The 23,608-nt window shown below is 40.3% G+C and overlaps 1 protein-coding gene across 13 annotated transcripts in view; it reads right to left on the bottom strand.

The window, feature by feature from the left end:
* The window catches only part of fryl (furry homolog, like), an 86,829-nt gene that overhangs the window by 59,392 nt on the left and 3,829 nt on the right, over positions 1-23,608 (bottom strand). For 2 of the 13 annotated variants that reach the window (XM_061029173.1, XM_061029194.1), the window contains exons 1-2: positions 12,437-12,906; positions 9,514-9,588 (exon numbers count right to left, since the gene is read on the bottom strand). In XM_061029173.1, coding sequence (XP_060885156.1) covers positions 9,514-9,588; positions 12,437-12,665 — 304 coding nt within the window. In that variant the 5' untranslated portion in view covers positions 12,666-12,906. Of the gene's footprint in view, positions 1-4,791; positions 5,357-9,513; positions 9,589-12,436; positions 12,911-19,573; positions 19,644-23,608 lie in introns of those variants that run through there. The other 11 variants (XM_061029164.1, XM_061029200.1, XM_061029211.1 and 8 more) reach the window with 9 other exon arrangements.

Genomic DNA, 23,608 nt, shown 5'->3' with positions numbered 1-23,608 from the left:
AACAATATCACTTCTGAAGGAAAAGTCAAGACAAACAGAGAAATGCTCATTTGCATAAAGATGATACCAAGACATCAGAACAACACATGGGCAAACGATGAGATGAAACATGTTGTGTACTCATAATATCAGGGGGATTCATGGGAAAGAGAGGGGGCATGGATGTGAGTTGGAGTAGGTGTTACAAGTTAGGCCCTTGTTTGAGAGGCCCAATGAAAAACTGGGGGGGGGGGGGGGGGGGGGGTGGTGTTAATAACAGAAGGACAGCTGTTAATGTCAGGTGGATGTTTAGATGCTAAGCTTACAAAAAACTTTGGCACAAACACCCATTCATGTAGTCTGGCTTTAATGCAGTGCTTTCTATTCCCTTGGTTTTATTATCATTACTTACCTAAAGATTAATTGTATTATTCATTTTATTCTATTTTCTTCCTATAAACATTCTTCTGTTGATCATCCTATATGGTTTACTCATTCAGTTTTGTATTATATAATGTAATCATTGTGTTTGTATTGCCTGTATCTCTTCTGTGTCTCTTTTAATGTGTTTTGAATGTTCTTAATTTGTTTGAAAGAGGCTACAAATTAAGTTTTGATTTGGTCCAGGAGATTTAAAAAACAATGTCCTCCATGTTGTCTTCTGTTTTTCTTTTTGGGGAGGGGTGGGCAACAACAGTCTCTGCCACACAGTGGGCGAGCAGCAGGGTTAAGGCCGGTAAAGCATCTAGCACAGGTTAAGAGATATACAAAGATGTCGAAGTCTTCATCACCCACAGGTGTCCTTTTGGGTTTCTAAGCTGCATGACCCACATGTCTCTGTGGAGTGTTTGAGCAAACCAGCACACCTGGACAAAACTGACAGTAGCCCTATTCATACTACCTGTCCAAAGCGTGATATTTACACCCCTGTGATGTCTCTCCTTCAAGAAGAGTGTCATGGAGGCATAATAGGGTGAAAAGTAACCCCCCCCCTCCCTTTGCTAAACATCCAACAATGCCATGCTTTGCTCTGGATAGATGGGTCGGTTACAGTTATGCACCTTTGCATAGAATTTGGTGTCTCAAAATTGTACTTTTGTGTTCATTGTGTTTAGAAATTCAGGCCACAAAATCACTGATTATGAAGATTTTATTTCAAACAATGAAGTAAATCTAAAACATTATTAGAATAATATTTGTTTATAATTCAATAATTTCTCAATTTCTTAGGAAAAAAGCCCAATCATTGATGGTTTCCAGTCTTATCAGTGTGTACACTGAATCTTAGGTCGTAGGCTTTGTGCAAAATAAGCAGCTCTATAAGGTCAACTTTGGATTTAGTTCATGTCTGTTACTTCATTTTTATGACTACTGGATCCAAAAACTTAATAATGAGAAATATTTGGCAGATTTAAAGATAATTACTAGATATAATATCATATAATGGGGGGAAATAATCCTGTGTTCAGTAACATGATGTGAATAATCTCATGTGTAATAGAAGTTCTTATTTCATGTACAGTGACTCCTTTAATAGATTAAAAAAGCATACTTTTTTGTACAGTGTGTATTTCTTGTGTTGGTGCTGTGATCACAATATTTATTAATTTTTCTGCTCTCTTATCTTTTATATCACTCTTCCATTTCCATACTTTTACTATCATTGTAGAGCTGACTCTGGGAGGAGTGCAGAAAAATGATCCATGCACCTGTTCTGTCCTGAACCTGTGCTAATGGCAAAGATACCATGTTTACCATGTTTAACCATGTTAAGTTCTGAAATTTAAGGAAAGGTAGATGTGAAAGGAGGGATATGGAAGACATCTGAATTCAATCATAAAATGACCTTACTATATGATCGGACATTAAGGAAACATGCTATGTTGAAGTGCAGTATGTACTCCTAAGTTTCAATTAGGAAGGTGACCAAAGAAGGTATAGGCGTTTTTAAGACCCCCTCCACACGGCCATTTTTTGAAGCCCCATGGTTTGCCAGATATGAGACCAGTTATCCCGGCAAACTGGTGTTGCAGCGGTGGAAGCGGGCAAGCAGTTTGGTTCAGATATAACTGATTCTACCTGACCTACACTGAAGCTTCTGTGTCTCATCTACTCTAGGGAGGGGGGGGGGGGGGGGGGGGAAGCTATCTCTAATGTTTTGAATTTTGACTGCAGTACCAATTTTAAACACTACGCATCAGAGTTACATATTGCTCTTCTAATAAGTGAGATTCTCTTTTTCATCTAATGATGGCGTCACATTTCCCATCCTCAATAGTTTGGCATCACTAATAGTAAAATTGGTAGTTTGAATGTGTTTAGAAAAAACAGTCCAACTTTTCACATTTCATTTATCTGACAGAGAAATGGTAGTGAGCCACTAAACAGCTAAATTGCAGACCAGAACTGATCAAAGATTAGATCTAAAAAATAACAAACATCGTGAAGTCACTTTTTGTAACCATGAGGAAATATGAGAAAATATTTAGACCAATTTGACCAAACCTCACCATTTCAAACTTGCACAACACACTCCAAACCATGGACGTGTGTGTGAGGGAGAGACAGGGACAGAGAGAAAGCTGATGTGAAACATCAACATATACTGTACAAAAGACATCTTGAGCTTGTTATTAGTCTAATGTACTCTGACGACCTCTCTCCACACAGATGATTAAATCACTTATGTTATGCTCAAACCACCCAACACTAGCTGGGACTGTAGCCATAGACTGGCTGTAGCTCAAAGGGCCTGCCTTCCATGCTCTACTACCCCAATGTAAACAAGCACAGTGTATCTCGTAGAAGCAGCACTGTTTGGCAGAATGTTGACGTAGAAAATAAAGATAAAGTTGTTAGTAGGCTGCAGGTTTAACTGGCATATTGACCACAATGTGTAATAACGCTTAGCACGGACATGTGGATATTAACATGCAGAGAGGAGGCTGGCGTTGAGCACTGCTAACGTAAGCCAAACTCTACAAAACAAGTTACATCATTTGTCTTCTGACAATTTTGAATGAGTTTTGCTCAATTTTGACAGTCCTGAGTGTTTTCTTAAATTTAGACTAGTCAGTTAAACTGAATTCAACTTTCCATTTAACCGACAATAGGAAATTATTTAGCTGGGAACATCCCTTATTTATGATATATACAATTATATGTACCTAGATAAAGGACTCGGTGCTTTCGTCACAAAACATAATCTCTTTTTCATTTGTCGGTCAACTCAGTTGAAGAAGGCAGATCATGTGTTCTGGTTTTGGACAAGAGGAATGTTTGGTCCGTGTTTGTGAAGCGGATGTTTAAGGATTGTATTCTAACTTGTGATCTGTTTACTGTACAATTTAACAGCTTTGTTGACAATCTGGTTTATTAAATTAGAGACTTCAAAAGCATGAGGCACCAATAAAGCTGCATTTAAACCAGATATATAGTAAAGACAAGCACAGCCCAGCTGCAAAACATGCATACTCCTATCAAACATCAGGTGTATTATTATTATTACTACAGGTAAACTGGAGGGATGAATCAGCAGCTATTCATTCAGCTGTTTGGACATGATTTAGTGCATCTCTGGGAGGTTTAACCTTGAAACAGCATTCTCTTAACAATATGCTAACATCTTGCTTATTTTATGAATATGGTATTCCTTCTAAACATCATCACTTAAGTGTAATGCTAATGGCTACTAAGCAACAAACACAAGGTACACAAAAAATGACGGGCTACTTTTCATCAGTTTCTGGAGACAAAAAGTTCTATCTATGTATGACTGTCACTTTCCAAAAAGGAGCAAATAATACATAACTATGCTCTGGGTTGTACAAAGAAACAAACTGTCTTTCATCATCTATTTTTCTTCTAAATTAAAACAAAGACAGACTGACGTGTGATGTGAATTGTTTTTAGATATATTACTCTCTGAATGTATGATAAGACTTTGGATTTTGTTTTAAAATCAAAAGAAAATTGTAATATTAACACTATCGAATCCCAATACTCCCAAAACTTCAGAATCACAATACAAATCAAAACAGCACCCAAGAATCTGAAAAAAAAGCATATCGTCCCAGCCCTACTCATTTCCATCCACCTTTGTCCATCACTACATTTCCATGAGAGTGGGAAGGCGGCACATCTTTTATTCTGGATGTAATATAGGCTGTATGGGAAGCTAATAATAGGAGGAAACCAGGAGACGGATCAATAGAAGGGGAACATTAGCTGCCCTGGAGGGACCGTAGAGGAGAGTTATTAAAGTAGGAGGAGAGAGAAAAGAGGGATGAGGATTGTTGAGTGCTTCTATTGAGGACAAAGACAAAAGGAGATATTTTGATATCAAGGTAAAAAAAAAAAAAAGATAAAAATGGAAAGAGTGAGGGAGAGCAAGGAGGAGTTAGCGACTTCAAAGTAACACAGAGTGTAAAAGTGTGTTAAAGTGTGTACTTTATCAGCAGGAGCTTATCAATAGAAACATTATCTGCGGGACGACCAGCAGCCAGAGGAACAATGATGAGTACAGGGGACGAGGTAACACTCGGCTGAAGAAACAGGTTAATTGCTGCAACCTGCATGCACATCAAACAATCCCGACCAAGCGCGGACTAAACACAATCCTTCATCCTGACAACTCCATTAATAACTACTTTCCTTACACAGAGAGGAGATAGGAAATCTGTAAGCATGGAATGGATCTCATGCAAGCATGGACAATGCTGCAGCGGGTCTGCTGGCTGTGTGGGGTAGATAAGTCTGTTGGCCGAGTGTGGTATGTAAACATGTAGTGTGCAAGCATGGCAAGATACTCACAGCTGCTACTCCAAGACTTGAGCAGAGATTTGATGCTGATCTCAAAGAAGACCGAATCCTGCAGGCTCAGCATGGTGGCTCTTAAAAGTAAGGCTTCACCAGAAGGCACAATTTTTTTACACAGCTCCTTAAACTTTCATTTCACAACACCCCCAAACAATCCGATCTTTTTCGAAAATATACGTCTCTCACATTTGCTCCTTGAATACTACCCTCCACAGGTGCTAATGAAAGGCGTCATCCTGAATGACAGTATGAGCAGCTGCTGAGAAAAGAGTCCCCGAGAAGTGCTACCAGTGTGATTCCTCTGCCTGCTCGGTCAGCGAGGAGTGAAACTGCGCTGCGAGAAGAGGAAAGAGAGCATAGCCTGGCTAGTTAGAGAAGTATTCCACCCTGGCGCCTTCTGCCCACTTGCCAATCCACAGAGTCCCTCATCCCTGTTTAAGCATGGAAAAATCCACAAAGGCTACTGACAAAACTAGGTGAGAACTTTTTCTCCTGGTTGGAAAGAAACAGAATCAGAACAGTACGCAATAGAAGTCTCAACAATGCACGGCAATATTCCCTCTCCTCTTCCTGTGTGTTTGTGTGTGTGCCAGTCCTAGCCCACTAGCACTGTCAGCCTCCCCCCGCCTCCCCCCAAAGCTCTCTCTCTCTCCATTCGCTCACAGGCAGCCCCTCCTCTTCCGAGCCAGCACTTGTTCTTTTACTGATGCCTGCTCTTTTCTCTCTGAGGGAGAGAGAGAGCGAGCTTGTTTCAACAGCAAACACAGAGGAGGGAGGGAGGGAGGCGGGAGCACAGTGTGGGTGATGTCATCAAAATGCTGCGAGTGTTCCCTGGCTATGTTTCAGCGATGCATACGCATGTCAGAGTGGCTACTGTGCTGCCTCTCCTCTGGCCTATCGAAACAACACTTCCTGTAAGCTCCGCAGCAATACTGATGCGTCATCCCCGACTGCAGCAGGAGGGAAAGGACAGGATAGATGTAAGGAGAGCAGAGGGAAAGAAGAAGGGAGGATAAATGACAACACAACTTCTTTCTTTACTTCTATTGGGACCTTTTCTATAGCCATTCAAAAAAGAATGTGGGGGTTATTTGAGCCATATTTTCATCTTCAAAACAAACAAACGAGTAATGAAGCTGAACTCAAAGATCAAAATTATTTTTCAGACATTTCCCCACCTGATTTTCTGACATTTCATCTCAGATGATTGCGTTATAGAAATCACAGCTAATCTATTTGTTAAGCTAACCGTTCACACCCAGTGCAGTCATAATCATTACATCACTACTCTGTGCAAAGCTATCAGGCATTGTAACACACAGAAGGATACACAAACACAGCTACACACTGCATTAGTAAGAAAAAGGCCCACTGTGGTTGTGGGACTGTTACACACACACAAACACACACACCTGATTCTTCTGATACTTTAAGCCTGTGTTGGTGTCAGCTCTTGCAGAGACTTAAAAAAAAAAAAAAGATCCACATGACTTCAAGTAATTTGTAGTCAGGCGCAGGATTAAGTTTGTTAACAAAATATTCAGGAGGGGAACAGAGCTGTGGAAGGCTGCAGAAGACAAATGCGCTTTGTCTTCTTTTAGTTTGGTGTTCATCTCTCTCTCTCTCTCTCTCTCTCGCCCTCGGTCTCTCCCTCTGTCACATGTCCTCCGCTACACAAGTTATGCAAAATGAGGCAGAGCTCATTGCAAACAAACACAACACAAGCAGATGCTTTGTCGAGCTCTGGCTGGTTGCTGCCCTGATGCAAGCTGAAACTGTCACACGATGCCTTGTCATAAAACAGCAGAGATTCATTCAGAATGTCACATTTGTAATGACACCTTTCTTTTATGACATCACCAGAAAACATTTCAATATAAATGGTGTCGACAAAATCCCATCATTTAAAAGCTAGACAGAATTAATTTAAAATTGGTCTTGGATCAGCAATCATCGTCTGATATACGTTTGCAACGTATATCAGACGATGTTTGCTGATGAGTTCTGAGGTTGAGGTGCAGGCATTCAGGATGTGGAAATTCTCCAATCCATTATTTTAATTGTCTTTTTATTATAAAGTCACAATTTTGCACATTTTTGACTGAATCATTTTTGGGTCGCATATGTTTGAACTGTTGCACAGTCTACTATCTGTAGTTCCTTTTGTCAGCCACACATTTGTTGTTGGCATAAAACAGAGGCTAACCGTAACATTTAAGATTACATATTGTGCATAATACTGGAGGACAAATGTTGTGTTTCTTTCTCTTGACTGTGAACATATAGGTGCGGATGCAAAATAAGCAGGCTGTTCATGTAGTGGATGTGTCCGTGTCACTGCTGTTCCTGGCTGGATGTGCTTGTTGTGAGTGAAAAGTGGACCTAGCGTTATCTTCAGTGTTTGGATATAACGCAGGGCTGTTCTATGTGGATACATTCAGATTACAGCAGGCTGTGAGATAACGTTATTAACATTACATTACAAATTTGTTGAAAAATGCAGACACGGTGAGAGTTGAATGAGAAATGTCGAACCGACCTGGTCACGTGTTCCCGACCATAAAGACTGCGTTCTGTTACACTTACAGTGAACAGGTGCTCTTGATGCCTTGTGTTCCTGTGTTGTGTGCGTCAGAGCCTACATGCGGTGCTCCTTACTGCAGACAGCAGATGAGTAGAAAAGAAGCTGCAGTTAAACCAAACCTGTGGTAGATGTGACAAGAGCTGTTATATCTAGATCATTTCAGGAGGACTGCTCCGACTCTCTTTGTTGATAATCTAAACTTCTACACTTACAGCGGCCCATCCAAGAGTCACAACCTTTTTTTTTGTCATTTTTTACTTCCATCATTTACCAGACTTCCTTATTTCCTATTCAAGATTTGCATCCCAATACAAGAGCATCAGCATATTAGTACATGTGCAAATTATATACAAAATATCCTATATAAATACAGCTGAAGCTTTAAGCTCAAACTCGAAGTCAGTCTGAGGAAGGCAGAAAAAATGTGAGAAAGCTGAATGTTTACACCTTAAAATCAAACAGAAATAGAGTTCAAGTTATCATCTAATCAACAAACCAGTTTAAATCCATGCAAAGAACTGTGTCGGCTCTGTTTTCTGTAAACAGGTTTTATTGTGTAAGGAATGCAGAGGAATAACAGACAGCATCATCTCTGGGAGCATTAGCGCTGAGAGCTACTGTCCACCAGCGCTGACGTAAGTTGAGGACTTGAAATAAACATCATCATAATTGACTTCCAGGAAAGAAGAGCTCACTGATTAAATAATCTCAACTAAATGCACAACAAAGACGAGTTATGGTAGATCCATTCTCAAAGTGGGAGCAGTGACTGACAACTAGTCATCCTCAGCGAAGACGGTTCAGGGGAGATGCTCCTCCCAGGAGCCCACAGGCTGGAGGATGCATTTCCTGTCCTGGCCTCTCTGAAGGGCAGTGGTGGGAACAATAATCGATAGGAGCTGTAATTCAATCCCTGACCTCCCCAGTGGTGCCTGGGCTGCAGAGGACACGCCATTTAGATCCATCGCACAAGTCTGGGTATGCAGCACAACTCTACAACCCGCACAGCTTTCCATTTCCACACAATCCCTTGAGTCAGGAACCAATTTTTATACTTCCTCATAACGATCATCAAGAACCAAACTCTGCACATTTAGACAACCTTTTTTACACATTGTTTCCTGCTATATTACATCATTTAATGCTTGGCAGCTGTAAGACTCTGAATAATCAGAAACATCTTCATAAATAAACTCCTTACACAGACCCATTTAATCTTAATGACTGCACCGTTCTCCTCATTGCTCAGATTTGCCTGGAAACCAAGAGTCGAACTGACTCATTTTAGCAAAAAGTCATTCTTGGGTCAGAAGCTTAATGTCCCCGTAGGATGACGGAGCAGAACACCAGTGAAATCTGAATTAAACTCAGGTACAGAAAGGTCAGCTCATTACTCATTGCACTTCTTCAAATGAGAGCTGTCTCAAAGATGTTCACTATGAAAACACATTTAATGGGAGAGCTGAATGCAGAAACAGCACTTGTGTATATTTTTTAAAAGGTTGATTTTCACCACAGTATCGTACTAAAATATTAAAGATCCACATTCTGGAATCGTGACAACAACCCTCCTAACAACAATGCACTGCCTTTTTCTTCCCAGCTACTAGAGTCTGCCCTCAGCTGCACCTTTATTGGGTTTGTTAACCACTCTTGGCTTCTAACTATATAAGAAACTTGATGAATAATTTCCTTCCAGCTGTCTTGTTGCAGACCCTATAGACAGTTGAGACAGACATCACATGCACATCTTGTCACTGCAGAGAAACATCCCACCAGCACATACTTATGTTCAGTCACATGCTCCAAACACTCCCAGATCACCAAACAGGAAACCCTGCTGCACCCATTAACCAAATAGTCTCCCAATCAAACCCTTCCTCGGAACTCGGCTGTACATCGAGCGACCGGGTGATGTCACGGCGTGCAAAGAAAGACTAATGACAGAAGGAAAGAGCGGCACCACCTTAAAAGCCAACTCATGCTCTGCCAGTTCTGCAACAAGGGAGTGGCACTCAGCTCTGATTTAAAAACAGGGCTAATTATCCCGAGGTATGAAAACACCACCCTAACATTTCTGTATATATTTCTATACCTAAACTTCTGTGAAATCACAACACGTCTCTCATTACCTGACTCACCATGGTGACCCCTGCCACCAGTAGCACGATGAAAAAAGGAGACTTTTCTAATATGACGGATGTTTCCTAGTTGGGAAGGAGAAAAGGAAAGATATGAAAACAGTTCTTTGTAATTTGGGGGGTTAGGAGAGATCACCTCACTGGCTAGCAAGCTGTCTTGTCTAGTCCTTTTCAGAGGCTGGGTTAGGAGAGCAGGCAGAACAGCTCAGTCGTGCTTTAGCCATGAGTAAACAGGGAGCAAGCATGCTCTGACAGGTAGCACTGCAAAGAAGCTGTACAGAGAGACTGAAGACAAGCCATCGCCCCTTTGTCGATGCAAACTGACTGCCTTAACCTCAAACATACTGTATGTGTGAACACACACCTGCTAAACCTTTAACAACTGTATCCATACACACAATCTGTTAAGAGGATTAAAACTGTCAGCACAGGTCATTTTAAAACCTAAACTCTTAAGTGAGGGTTAAATCATATTTCTCTTTTTGTTTATTCCTGTTGAGTACAGTTAAGAGGGCACTGAAACATAACTTTAATTACATCTTTAATGACTTCTCATATTTCCCTACATCACAAATTCACACCTACATTCTTCTTCCAAAAATGTGGAGCCTAACCCATGACTCTCATGTCGGTCTCTGGGATCAGGTTAGACCTGTGTTGACCTATAATCACTACTAGGGCTGGGAATCTTTGGGTGTCTCACGATTGGATTGGATTCGATTTCAATTCTTGGGGTCACGATTCGATTCAGAATCTATTTTCGATTCACAACTTTTTTGGATTCATGATTCAAAGTCTATTTTTGAATGAGTACATACTTCAGGATCTACTCCAGTCATCTGTGAGACTGGCTGAGTTTCTAGTTGCTCTATTTGGCGTTCAACTGAGTTAAAGAGCTAGCCTTAGCACTTAGCAGGGAGTGACTGATTAGTAGGGCTGGGAATCTTTGGGTGTCTCACAATTCGATTTTGATTTCGATTCTTGGGGTCACGATTCGATTTTCAATTCAAAACGGTTCTGGATTCATTGATCCGGATCGATCAGGACCGTACTCTTTGTTACATTATCATTGTTCCATCATCTGCCAGCATGAGAAACGTTGTTTGAATTAAATGGCACTTATATATGCACATTCACTGACGAGGTCATCTGATGTTAAAGGGTATGAATTGTATGTATGGATCAAGAAACTGGCCGTGGTATACACTCACTCAAGACAGAAGAACAACCCTAAAATAAATAAAATACATTTAAAAGAGAACACATAGATTACCTATGATGAGGCAGGGGAGCATTATTTGGATGTTTTGGATTCAGACATTTCCGAATAAAGCTGGCATTAAAACACAACTCTGACATGTTCACCGCTAGAGTTAGCAAACAATCCCCTAAACACGGCACACAACACAGACCAAGCAAGCAGCACAATGTTCATTTGGTGTATTTGGCAAAGAGATTATTAAACCCCCCGCCATTTTTAATACTTTGATGGTTGAATTTATTTTTATATTAATGAATTCTATTACAAATCTTGAACATGGGTGCAGATGGCTTAGCAGCTATAGGTTCGCCCCATGTAGGAGGCTATAGTCCTCCAAGCAGGCAGCCCAGGTTCAGGTCTGCCTTGTGGCTCCTTTATCAGCATCGTCATCCCCCAACTCTCTCTCTCTTTCTCCCATTTCTTTCTCTATCCATTGTTCTATTAAATAAAAGGCAAAAATCCCACAAATAATCACAGTCTGCTGTGGTAATGAATTAAGAAAGTGATGGGCTATAATCAAGCAAGGACTCTGTTACCTTTGGGAATGGTAGAGAGTTTACACGATCACACACATCTGTCAGACGACTCCCTACTCCAAGACCTGTTACTCAGTTCTGTTCGGTTTATACTGTTGCTGTAAAATACTGATGTATGGTTATATAATGATAAAGATGACTGACAATAATGAAGAACATGATGGTCGGTTCAAGACCAGCACATTTGTTCATTCTCCTGACAAATCACAGATCAGTTAGGGAGGTTAATGTTACAGAAATAATCCAAATATTTCTCTTGTGTTGGTCAAATAGCTCTTAGGACCAGCCCTGCGATGTCCATACTAACACTTCTTTTTCTCTCACAGTTTGAACTATCATCTCAAAGTCGAGAAGACTGAGTTCAGCTGCATCTTTTAGACTAAATGTCTGCATCTTGTTTTTTTAACGGCATTAATGTACACAGAGTAAAGTAAGACCAATAGCATGGCAGGCTGTAAACTTTACATCACTCATCTCAAAATGACCCTATAGTGTTCACCATCCATTATTAGCCGCAGAGGTCTACTCCTTTCTAAAACAAACCGGCCAGTAAATGAAAACTGGTGGACCAGTTGAATAAAGCCGAAGCACATAAAACAATGTGAATCCTTAAGATGCTCTACAGCTCAGATTGTTTCTCAGATTACTCAAGATCCAGACATACCCTAAAAAAAACATCCGTAGTCCAGGTCAAAACATAATAAAATACTGCGAAGAAAATGTTTTGAAAGTGAAAATGCACTCCTGGAAAACTATGATTAACTAACGTGAATCTGAGAGGTAAAACATGAGAATATTGTAGGCTGATAGAAGTTTTTTTGTTCCGCTGAACTGATAATAAAAAATCCAATATCAAATCTGTTTTAGGACAGCCAAATCTGATGCAACTGAAACATCTCAGTATGGTATAGCTCTGGTATTTAAACAGTGAGTGTGTATGTACACATCAGTGTGTTTGCATAAATGAAGGGTGGGGGTTAAGCCAAACATTGGTCTTGTGTTAACACAGCTCGACACACACTTACATAAGAATGTAAATTATAAGAAGCACATATGGAATGATGTGGTTTAACATAAAATCAGTCAAGATAACGGCTTCATCAGACTGCAGATCTACCTTTGAGACGGGTTCGTTTACTGCGGGTCGGCGTTGATGACTCAACCCCAGAATCTTGATTTGACATTGGACCTGCCAGATCCTCCACGATGGTCTGTCCCATGGCCAGGAGGCTCAGTCTTTTCATGCGGAGGAGCCGTGGACCGGTGTCCCTGGGCAAAACCCCCCCATGTTCAATGGGCCCATCCCCTGAGAGGACCCCCGGGACCAGGCTCCTCAGGAACTCCATGTTCCACAACTTTTACTCAGGTGTGTGGTCAAACAACCTGTGCCATGCCACTCTCCAACTACCTGTCTGCCTCATCGGCCCCATTTACTGACAAGCAAACAGACAAAGTGGAGTCCTCGATTCCAGCTGCTGTCAACATGTATCAGCGACACGTTAAAGGTCCGTGACGCAGGCCCTGAGATCTGCTCTAACAGCCCAGAAGAGACGGCACCTGTCAGGCTTTCTGAAGCTGTTTGTCTGGACTAACTAGTACAGGATAAACTGTTTACTGTAGCTAACCACGGTGAGTGACAAACTTCTGACGTCGCAGCCCTACCTGCACCACAGTGAATTAGGAAAACAAACAGACATGGCATTTTGTCATGGGTCGTGACGTAATTGTGAGTGGGCGGAGCTATGTTGTGAGTGCCAGGCACTATCAGGGGTGGAACTAGAACATGTTCCGCAGGAGATAACACAACCCTGGGCCAGCAGCCAATCACAACAGAGACGACACAAGGCCACACCCTGCTGGCTTGTGTTGCTCACCAGCGACAGAGGCGAGGAGAGGAGGGAGAAGATTGACATACACTTTAAGAAGTCTCTACTCCGCTGCCTGCATTCACTGATAGCTCTTATCATTATCGGGATGATGTTGCTTGTTAGCATTTGTATACAAACACATATATGCTTCCTGATCACTCAGACAACAAAAGCATCCACCCATTTCAGCATTCACTTGTGCTCAACTGTGCTGAGCTATTATGAACAGAAGCAGAATGAGAAAAGTGATGTGGTCTGTGAAACGGGCCGATGACAGACTGCTGCGCTCTGCTCGGCTGCACAGCTTGTACCTACAGCAAACTCAAACCTTTCCAAATATCCCTGAGCTGAGGAGCGAGCGGGACGTTAGCGTGCTGACTCTTATAAAAGCACACTGCCTAAAGAAATCATCAATTTGCTCTTTTCTGGGACTGAGCGCAAAAATGTATTAGCCATGCAAGCACAAACATAGCCAGGACTCAATAGCAAAAGTGTGCAATAAACTGTTAAAATGCCTTTAAGCTTTTTCTGCAGAATCATTATTGTGAATCCAAGAACTACAATAATGATCTTATTACAACTTTTCTATAATTATATTAAAGTGCTCTGTGTAGCATTGATTGATAATTAACAGCTTTTTACATTTAATCATTTTTGGTCCTGTGCAGACACACCCATCTAGGATTGAAAAGATGAACACACTTATATGCAAGTCTAGTTGTGCATTTGCTGCAAACCAACAGCTTGCACAGAACATTAACAAGGATGAGCAACTAGTTAAAACTCTGACATCTCTCCACCAATGCATGTCCACAGGTCCTGTTTGTGCATGTGTGAGAAGCATGTCCCTATAAATAACAGAGTGTAAACCCGAACTTCCCTCAGGGATTAATAAAGGATATGAAAAAAAAAGTAATCCTTTAAAAAGACATGATAATGGAAGATTTACATCATTTACAATCCCCAAACTTTAAAAAAAAAAAAGTTTCATAAGTAGGGATGGAAAGATTAATCTTAAAATAATAAATAAATCGATTCAAAAGTGTCAAGATTCACATCCGTACTGAATCGCAATAATATGGTGAGCGTCAGCTGCTGTAGAGCAGAGGCGCTTGGCAGCTGCAGGGCAAGATTTTGAAATTGAGGACACACTACCATCTTTTAAATTGGAGGTCTGGAAGCATTTGGGCTTCCCCAAAAAATTAAAATGAAAGAGGTGAGAAAAGACAAAAACTGTGTGCAAATATTGCAAGAAGACAGGGAACTACACAAATAGCACAACAAACATGATGCAGCATTCAACTGACACCACAATGAGAAGCTCCAATCACTTCCCCTTGTTGCGAGAAAAAAAAAAACATTAAAAGGTCAGACCACACTAACAAGCGGGTTAGCCGCCCCTAAAGGAATCTATTTCTGTCATAATTTGTCTTCAGTCTCAATTTGTAAAATAAATCGTGACAGAATCGTATTGTGAACCCCGTATCTTGAATCGTATCGTCTTTACATCCCTATTCATAAGACATGTTTGTAGGAGAAGAAGAAAATCCACCAGAAATAGCAGGCACACTTCTGTCTGAATTGCACGAAAAATGTGGCAACATTTCGGTACCGAAACATTGCCAATGTTTTTGTGCAGATTTGAGCGTGTGCAGAAGTTTGCATGCAATCTTTGGTAAAAAAAAAGAAAGAAAAGAAATTACCCTGTGTTGGGTGCCGAAGACATGAAAGATCTATGTCAGCACGGCAATATCAGCAGACTTATCTTTATTTGGACTCTAACTTTTTTCAATAAGGGAACTGCTTTAAGGCACCAAATGATTTATTGTATGCAAGTGAAACAGTATTTCTCTTTAAAGCTTTTGTAAACCGTCTTAACTGTATGACATTATTCATGCAAAGTCTGAAGAAAAAAACCTGATAAACACCTAAAACTAATTAAGTTTTTAATATGATGGGTTGTATTCTCCTCATGTTGGTTCTTATTCGTATGCAAAAGAGAGAAAAATGTTTCTCAGAGTGAAGACCATTGTGTCTAAAAAAAAAACGTTTAAATTAACTGCTTACACCCTTTTCTGCAGCGTGTGAAAGTTTCAGTCAGATGATGTAACTGTTTCCTTACACAAACTATGTCAAGAGCCTGAATGTGGAAAGAAGAAAAACACAATTCTCTCCCTATTTCTTCTCCCCATGTGATTTCTGAAAATAGTATACAAACAAACTCTTATTTGTTCATTTTGACTTTCTGTTTATCTAGAATTAAACTTTGCCTGCAGGAAAAAGTCAATAGCAGAAGAATGCAAAGATAAATAAAAATGCAGCAGTTTTGCAAAAACTCTGCCCTCTAGAGGAAAGCTAGCACAAAGCCTGAAACACAGAACAAACTAAGAGATTCAATGTAGTGAAAAGCCCTGAAATGCCAGAAACACTCAACATGATATGATGGCAAACTCCCAGAAGACTTTTTCCAGACCAGGACATTGTCTCAAAATAACTTTCGCAAAACAAAAATACTCGATCCATCTTAAGCTTTCAAAGTTTCAATTTCTTGTTAAATCCATTATACAACCCCACAAAGAAGAAGTTGAAACCTGTCTGTTGTAGTGATGAAACAACTATCAAAAACCTTTATTATTAAGTCTGTAAGAGAACTACAAAGATGAGTTGCAAACAGGAGTCGATTTACAATAAAAAACTAAAATACTTAATAATTATTTCACAGATTTATCCAGTGTTGACATTAAGACCAAAATAATCTAATTTATCAAGCACCAAAGAAAGATGGGGAGGATCATTTGCTACAAAAGGTGTAAGGCCTGAGTAAAGATGCAAAGAGGCTGAGGCAGCAGATCCTGTAAGAATCACTAAATGAGTCAGAGAGACAGACAAATAAAGAGACGGACAGACGGAGAGAGAGAGGGAGGGATGACTGATGAGGCAAAGATAGCCATCACTGGGCCCGAGCACCACAATGGTCGGTGGAGGCAGCGGTGGTTTTGCTGGGGCCAGGTCTGCGGTGCTGTTGAGCTAGAACAATACTCCTGCACAGGAGGCCCAGATCCCAATCAGCCCAGGAATGTGGAAGAGGAAGCCCTGCGAACAATGTGCAGCGTTCCTATGCCATTCTGGGTCCCACCCGCCTCTGCCTTGTTCTGCTTTCAAGCAGGGGGAAAACAGGAAAACTGGCGGGCTGGGGCCCAGAAGTCAGCTGGGGGGGGGGGGGGGGGGAGAGACTGGTCTTTACACTGTCAGCACAACCCCCGCTACAGTCACTTTGATTGCTCTAAGTGTGTAAACATCAAGAGTGTTACTACACCACTTGATGTCAGTGAACAGTTTGAGGTCCATGTCAAGTAAGGTGAATATCAACAACAATGTTACACTGCCCCCTCATGGTACAAACAGTTACCGCAGCTTCAAAGCTACAATCATGCCTTTTTATGCCAAGCTCATAATTATGAAGTTAAAAAATCATATTTTGCTCATGCATGTATGGGTCTGCCTTGATTCAGCGCAGTATGAATAATGTTTTACAATTAAATAGCAATACTAACTAAGAGGGTCATTTTAATATTTTAAACCTGGGACTTGTTAATCAAAGTTCTCGACCATGGTAAGGAAAGGATCCAGACAGAGATGGGCCTTTTATCAAAGATTAAAATACAATTTAAAAGAAGAAATGAATTTACAGTATCAAGACTAAACAGACTGAGAGACAGAGGGAGATCAACGCTTCCATGTTTGCACGGTAAATTATGAGGACTGACGGCTGAGAAGAGGTCAATAAAACTGCTGCCTCTGATATCCAGAAAGGACCTGTCCTTATCTCTGAAGTGACCCTGGCTGTAATATTTCAGAAGATAAGAATAACTATTGGTTTCAGTATCAGTAAATACAAGCTCTTCAATATCTGGACATTGAACTTTTTTAGGTTTAAAAGAATCATTGATTTGAGCTCCTGATATTTGAATATTTGTATTTTCTTTCTCTGGCAGAAATCATCTTTGTGTTGAAGATGTCACCTTGGTGTTTAGGAAACACTGAGATGTTCATCAACAATATTCTATTAATGATAATATAATGATTGACAGATACATTTCCACCGCTTCATCAGTATCAGGTTGTTTTAAGCACAAAGCTACTTTTTCCATCTACTTGGACTTTTCAGGTCTGGGAACGTTAAAGTTAAGTTTTCCAGCAGAGTCATTCATCTGCAAATAGGAACAGGAAATGCAAAGTTCAACATTGAGACAAAGGATCAAGCTGTTTCTGCCCAGTCCTGACTGACAGCCATGAGGTAACCCATGGAGAACTTTGGTTGTCACCTCTGAAGAATGTGACCTGACCAGACCCTGCATCAAAAAAAAAATCCCACTTTCTGTCCTGACAAGTTCTGAGATAACACTCCTCTCCCAGAGGTCGTGATAACATGCAAAACAGGATTTAAGAAACACTACAGGCATGTTAATTAATCATTTTTGAAAATGTTTACCTACACTAAAGGGCCTTTCAGATAGGATACGCCATTCATTGTCTATGTGTTGCTCCGCGCAAGAGCGTATCTGCACCCCGCCGAGCTGAAGTCGTGCTTGCCGTTCTGCGCTGAAGTAAAAACATGTTCAACTTGGGCGCAGCTCTCTGTGACGTCACTTCAACATGTCCAATAGGAGGGAAGATCAGATCACAACAAACCATGTGCCATTTTCCTGAGCTCTAGTTTACAGACCTACTAGGACATCGGAGAGAAATCTCTTGTTTGAAAAGTAATGTCCACCAAGTGTGTTTAAAACAGCAGCAGAAATGTGTCGTTCTCGTGGAGCAGTGTTACAGAGCTGCAACTCTTTGACGATCCTTTACTCCCTCAAGTCTTGTCGTGCCCTGAGGATTTCATGAACACACCGTCTCCTTCTCTGCTGCTCGTCTCCTCCTCAGCAGTAGAAAGATCAGGACTTTACTGAATAGTGGACAGATACAAACATACTGTGCACCCAAAAAGTAGCTTTTTTCCCGAACTATTGTTTCGGTAACCTAGTAAAGTGTGCCTCCCCTTCTGCTCTAGCCCTACTCCACAGCGAGCGCAGCGCCCACCACATCCTATCTAAAAGGCCCTAAAGGCTGCAAAAAAAGTAGTTAAGCATATTAACCATATTCTAATGATTCATTTGCCAGAATAGAAATCATAATGCCAAAAGTCTAAAACATGATTTTACCTTACTGTCTGGAAACCTGCAACAAAAATCAGTGTATAGCTCAATACTGCTGTCTGCCCTGGCACTTAAGCAGAAGTGCTCATTTACAATACACACCTGACTTGCATTTAGCACCCAATTCATCTTAGTTTGCCTAATTTATCAATGATGTACAAATCACTCAAAGATATGCCTCCCACCTTCAAAACCATTATTCAAGACAAGACGCTGAACTTGGGACTGTCCTGTCATAGTGCTGTTGTTGTATATTCAATCCAATTAATTTCTTATCACGATGGGAAACATACGTTTACATTACCAAAGCTAAAATAAAAGTCATATCAGTACTTAGATTAAGTACAAAGGGCCTCTGTCTGAAAACAGTAAGCTGAAAGGAAGTTCTCATAACATTAACTGCCTGAACTCAGTATCATATGTTTGGTATTTACGTAGTGAGGAGAAGTCATATCAGGGAGAGACACAACTAACAAGGCTGAAAAACATGATAACGTGAAGTCAATCATTGTGATACATTGTACATCTTGTTTTGGTTTTATTAATCAACGGTCGCACACAGGCCATTTGATCTGATAGAAATGTATGATCATTCTTCCCTCAGACAACGGCTGAGCTCTGTGCACTGTGAGGAGAAAGTAGAGAACACTGGCTTATTCAGGTGTTCATTTCATCATCTGGTTTTTTACCCTGACAGTTTTTAAACTACTGGTTGTTGTTGTTTATCCATTTAATTGTCATGCTTTTTCATTCCCACAACTCAAACACATGTTCAAAATCCAAACCAGCTGTCTTTACCTCGTAGAGTTAACAATGTAAGCATTAATGTAGGCCTGATAAATATACACAAAGCTAGAATACGTAACCCCTTTGCCCTGTATGGAGATCCTGTATAACTGCAGAGGGGTTTGAATGAAACATTCTTCACCTCATGACGACAGCATGAACAACATTTTTGAAGGAATACAAATTAAGTTAATCCAAGCGGAGGGATAAACTATTTGGCAACTAAAAAGAGTCTGAAAATACTCAAATACTGTGCTACTTTCAGAATTCAGCAAAACAAACAGAGAGATTAGTCCAACGCCGTGTTCTTTCCCACAGTACTTAGCCTGCAGATTCTGTCAAAACCTAAACCACCTCGCACAGCGGAGAACTACCCAGTGAACCCGTGTGACGTACCTTAAGGCCATAGAGCAGAGGCTGGAGCCAGAAAGTGAAAGGAGGGTCCACGAGTTCACTGCACAGGAATCTGAAACAGAGCGCATCGAAATCACAGCTTTAACAGCAAAGCAGAAAACAGAGACATGTACCAAGTCTGTTATTTATCTAATACAAACTTTATAACATGAAAGATCTATTTATCTTTAGCCTGGTAATTAATAGTGGTGAAACTGATCACAGCTGATCCGTGATTCGTTCAGATCACCTCCCACAGATCACTCCGCTGTACAAACAAGAAGTCAATTAAGTCTTTTGCATATACTTGCATATATATTTTTCACAGACTACTTGTTTTTCTTTTGCATGATTTTGCATCACTTTACTATGAAAACTGATTTCAAGCTTAATGAATGGGACAAAAATGCATAAAATGGTAATACCTCAGCATTTCCATCAGTGTATACTTAAATACAAAAGATAAAAAGACAAATGAAGATGCAACAGACAAAAGATGGAAACCAAACCAAGACATCTGAGCATCAAACATTCCCTATCCAGCTGGTTTCAGTATAAGAGCAGAGTTTTAGTTCATCACTTTTAATTTATCAGTTAGTTTTTTTGTTTCTTTGGATTTACAAAGATTTATTTTTAAATTTAATATTCTCCCAAATTATTCTTATTTGGGGCTTTTTGTCTTTATTGATTAGACTAGACAGTGGACAGAGCAGGTAATCATGAGTGGGTAATGACATGTGGAGGAAGTAGCCACAGATCGGACTTGAACCCATGCTGCCGGATTGGAGGCCTATAGCCTCCACAAATGGGGCACGGCCTAACCACTTGGCCATCCGCGTCCCTTTTTTCCCCAAATATAACGGCTGGTTCAGATAACATTGCACAGAAACAGTTGGTAGTTATGTCCTTCAGAGGGTCACTTTTTACTTTTATGCTGTGAGTAATTATACTTTTTTACCTGAGTATCTGAACTTCTACTTCGGTAAATAATGTGTATACTTTTGCCATCTCTGTTTGGACACTACCATACATACATACATACAAAAGAGCCCTGGTTTAGAAAAAAGCAGAATAACCCTTTAAATGTCATTCAGTTAGAAATTGCAATGACACAGAATAACATCCTCTTTCATTATATGGTTGTAAAGGAGAATGCTTTCGGACAGCCCTGATTTGGTCATGACACGGTGATAGGTCGACCTACTGTTGGCTTCCGCTTGGTATGCTCTGTGCCGGGATAGGATTAAAACCTCCTCCTGAGAAGAGTAATAATCTGAAGATTACACACTACATCCAAGAGGCAGTTATACAAGAGATCAGAGCCTCCACAATTGTACTTTCCTTCCAGGTTATCATCATAACGGCTAAATACAAATGTCTCAGGTAATCTCATATTAAGTCATACAATCATCATACAGTCTGTAATGGACAAGATCCGGCATATAAATAACTTCTTGTTATATTAAACTAACTCAAATGTAGTGTGAAGGTGTGAAGGAACGGAAATAAACTGTCAAGCCGTATCAAACAAAGGAAGCCACTGAGTCACAGCAGACAGACAGAGAAGTTGAGGTGTGAGAACTTCCACTGTGACACTGTGAACGGATGGTGAGAACATGTCAGCACATAGATATCAAGGGAAAACAAAACAGACCCATGACTGCCCAACAGTAAAGTCACAGCTACACACCATAGCACATCTGATCCCCCCACCACCACAAATTCACCAGAAAAGAAACATTCTCAGATGCAATCATTCGCTTCTCAAGCTGACAGAACTGTGAATAATACATCTGACTTCCTGTTCCAACTCCAAAAGACGACAAAAACGTGTGACCACAGAACAGGGGTGAGCCAAACCCTGTGCACATCCTGGACGCTGTCGCAAACGCAGCCACATACTGCTCTATATCAAGCTCTCAAACACGTTGAACGTTGTGCTAAAACATATCTCAAGAAGGATCAATAATGCTTCTAAAAATCAGGGCATTTCCTCATCTGTGTTAGGGTAGGCAGTTTAAACATTGATTCTGCATTTTGGTGTAAATGAAACACACGAGAATGGCCAAAGGTCAATGCAGCAGTATGTCCTCTGATCAATGTTTAACTTAACTCCATCAAATATCATCCTGCAGTACACTAAGTACAGCACACAGCGAGGATGCTGCAAAGAAGAGGCGGATAAGGATGTCAAAATGTTGGGGACTTTTTTGACACCACATTTTATTTTAATGATTGATAGTATCCAAAAAGTACAGAAACTTTTAAGAAACACATCTCTTTCAGGAGACCGGTGCATAGGAGAGGAATTAATCAGTCATGTCTAAATTGCAATTTTAGTAATAAAAAAACGTTAACCCAATATTGGGTGCCTGGACTTCTATATTTGATGTTTTGGTATCAAAATCTTTTGGGTTTTTATCAGTATCATATTGATGATTAAAATGCTGGTATCGTGACAACCCTAGAGGATGATAGTGTGTTCAGTCCAGGAAATATGAGACAGCCTGACAGAGGCAGATTGTCTAGTCTTATTTCACTTCTGCGTCACATATCAACTTCCAGCAGCCTGTGAAACTTGTGTGCTTCTCCCTTCTAGTTCAACTTTAACTAAAAACAGCACAACTATACCTTCAAAAACTAAAAAGCAAAACCCCCTTTGTAAATATCAGTTACACATCAAAATGTAGGACACAAATTCAAGATGCACTGTATTCACTGTGTTGGAGTTGAAGAATCTGGTTATAGCTCACAGTCAGAAACAGACCGTTTGCTGCAGTAAATTGGACAAAGGGGGAACAGCCTATATATGGCTCCCTCAAGCACTAAATGACAGGCCTGGCCCCGTCATAATCACTACCTCTTCAGCGGAAACATTTCTGGCTTCTTCCCACTAAGAAGGGAAGTGCATAAACAAACAACTTTTTGAAAGTTTCAACATCTATTTCTCTTATCTTTATCTTAGCTATGGTTGACAACTTAAGCCAGGTAACTTAAAGCCTTAATGTGCCGTCAATGGATTTAAACACGGCAGAAATATTGGCATCCGAGCTGAGGCCGTACTGAGGTTAAAGACAGGGTGGTTTCTTTGGCGAAAGGCAGACCCAAACATCAATTATGCTCCAAACCCTCTCTCCGAAAGCCAAGGGTAATCTTCCTCGGGAGGGCTCAATTATAGGTTTATTTCTAGCTAGACTCAGTCCTTATTGTGTGCTACATTATGCTGAGTATCTCAGCCGAATCAATGAAAGAATGCCTAACCATATTCAAATCAGCGTAAGACGTGTTGAGCTTCCATCTACTCTAAACTTGGAAGATTCTTCTGATGATTAAACACTTTGTTGTATTACAAAGAAACCAATTTTTTTTCTTTATCAGCCATTGTGGAACAACCTCACCAATTTCCACCAACTCATTAATTTTCTGTTTTTCTGCAGTGTTGGACAGGAAGCCTTCACTGAAATGTGTGAATTTCCCACAAACAGCAAGCAACGCCTTTCAGTCTTCAATGCTTTACAGATTGAATATTGATTGGGTTTAACACCAAGGACTCTAAAGTATGATTCATTTAAGAGTTTTCAAATGCTTTAAGATCCACAGAATATAACCTTGGCTTTAAGATCTTATGGGCCAGTTTACAATAACAGTTGACACATTTATGATATTGTTTCTTCAGTTTTAAACAATAGAAAAAAAGAGACCATTCTTCATGCATCAGACTTTGCTGTGTAACATATCCATTAAAACCAATTCTGAATGTACAAACATCAAGAAAAACATTTCTTAAAAGTCCAGGAGATATTTGAACTTTGTCCATTTGTTAGTTTTTTAACTGATCATTTAATCTGCAAAAGAAATAGAGGTTCTCATAATGCTTCATATCCCGAAAAACTTACACTAAAATATTTTGTAAGTTATGTTAGTGATGCTCTACTTTGATTGGTTCTATTCCAGATTAATTTAAGCAGTACACAATATGCAACGATCTCACACCGCACTTTGTTTCCATCTGCATGATGTCGTTCAGTTTCACACCCC

Source organism: Labrus mixtus, chromosome 3 (genome assembly GCF_963584025.1).
Source record: "Labrus mixtus chromosome 3, fLabMix1.1, whole genome shotgun sequence".
In the NCBI taxonomy this organism is placed as follows: Eukaryota; Metazoa; Chordata; class Actinopteri; order Labriformes; family Labridae; genus Labrus; species Labrus mixtus.
The sequence above is the reverse complement of the archived record's forward strand: the minus strand, read 5'-3'. Positions and strand labels throughout refer to the sequence as shown.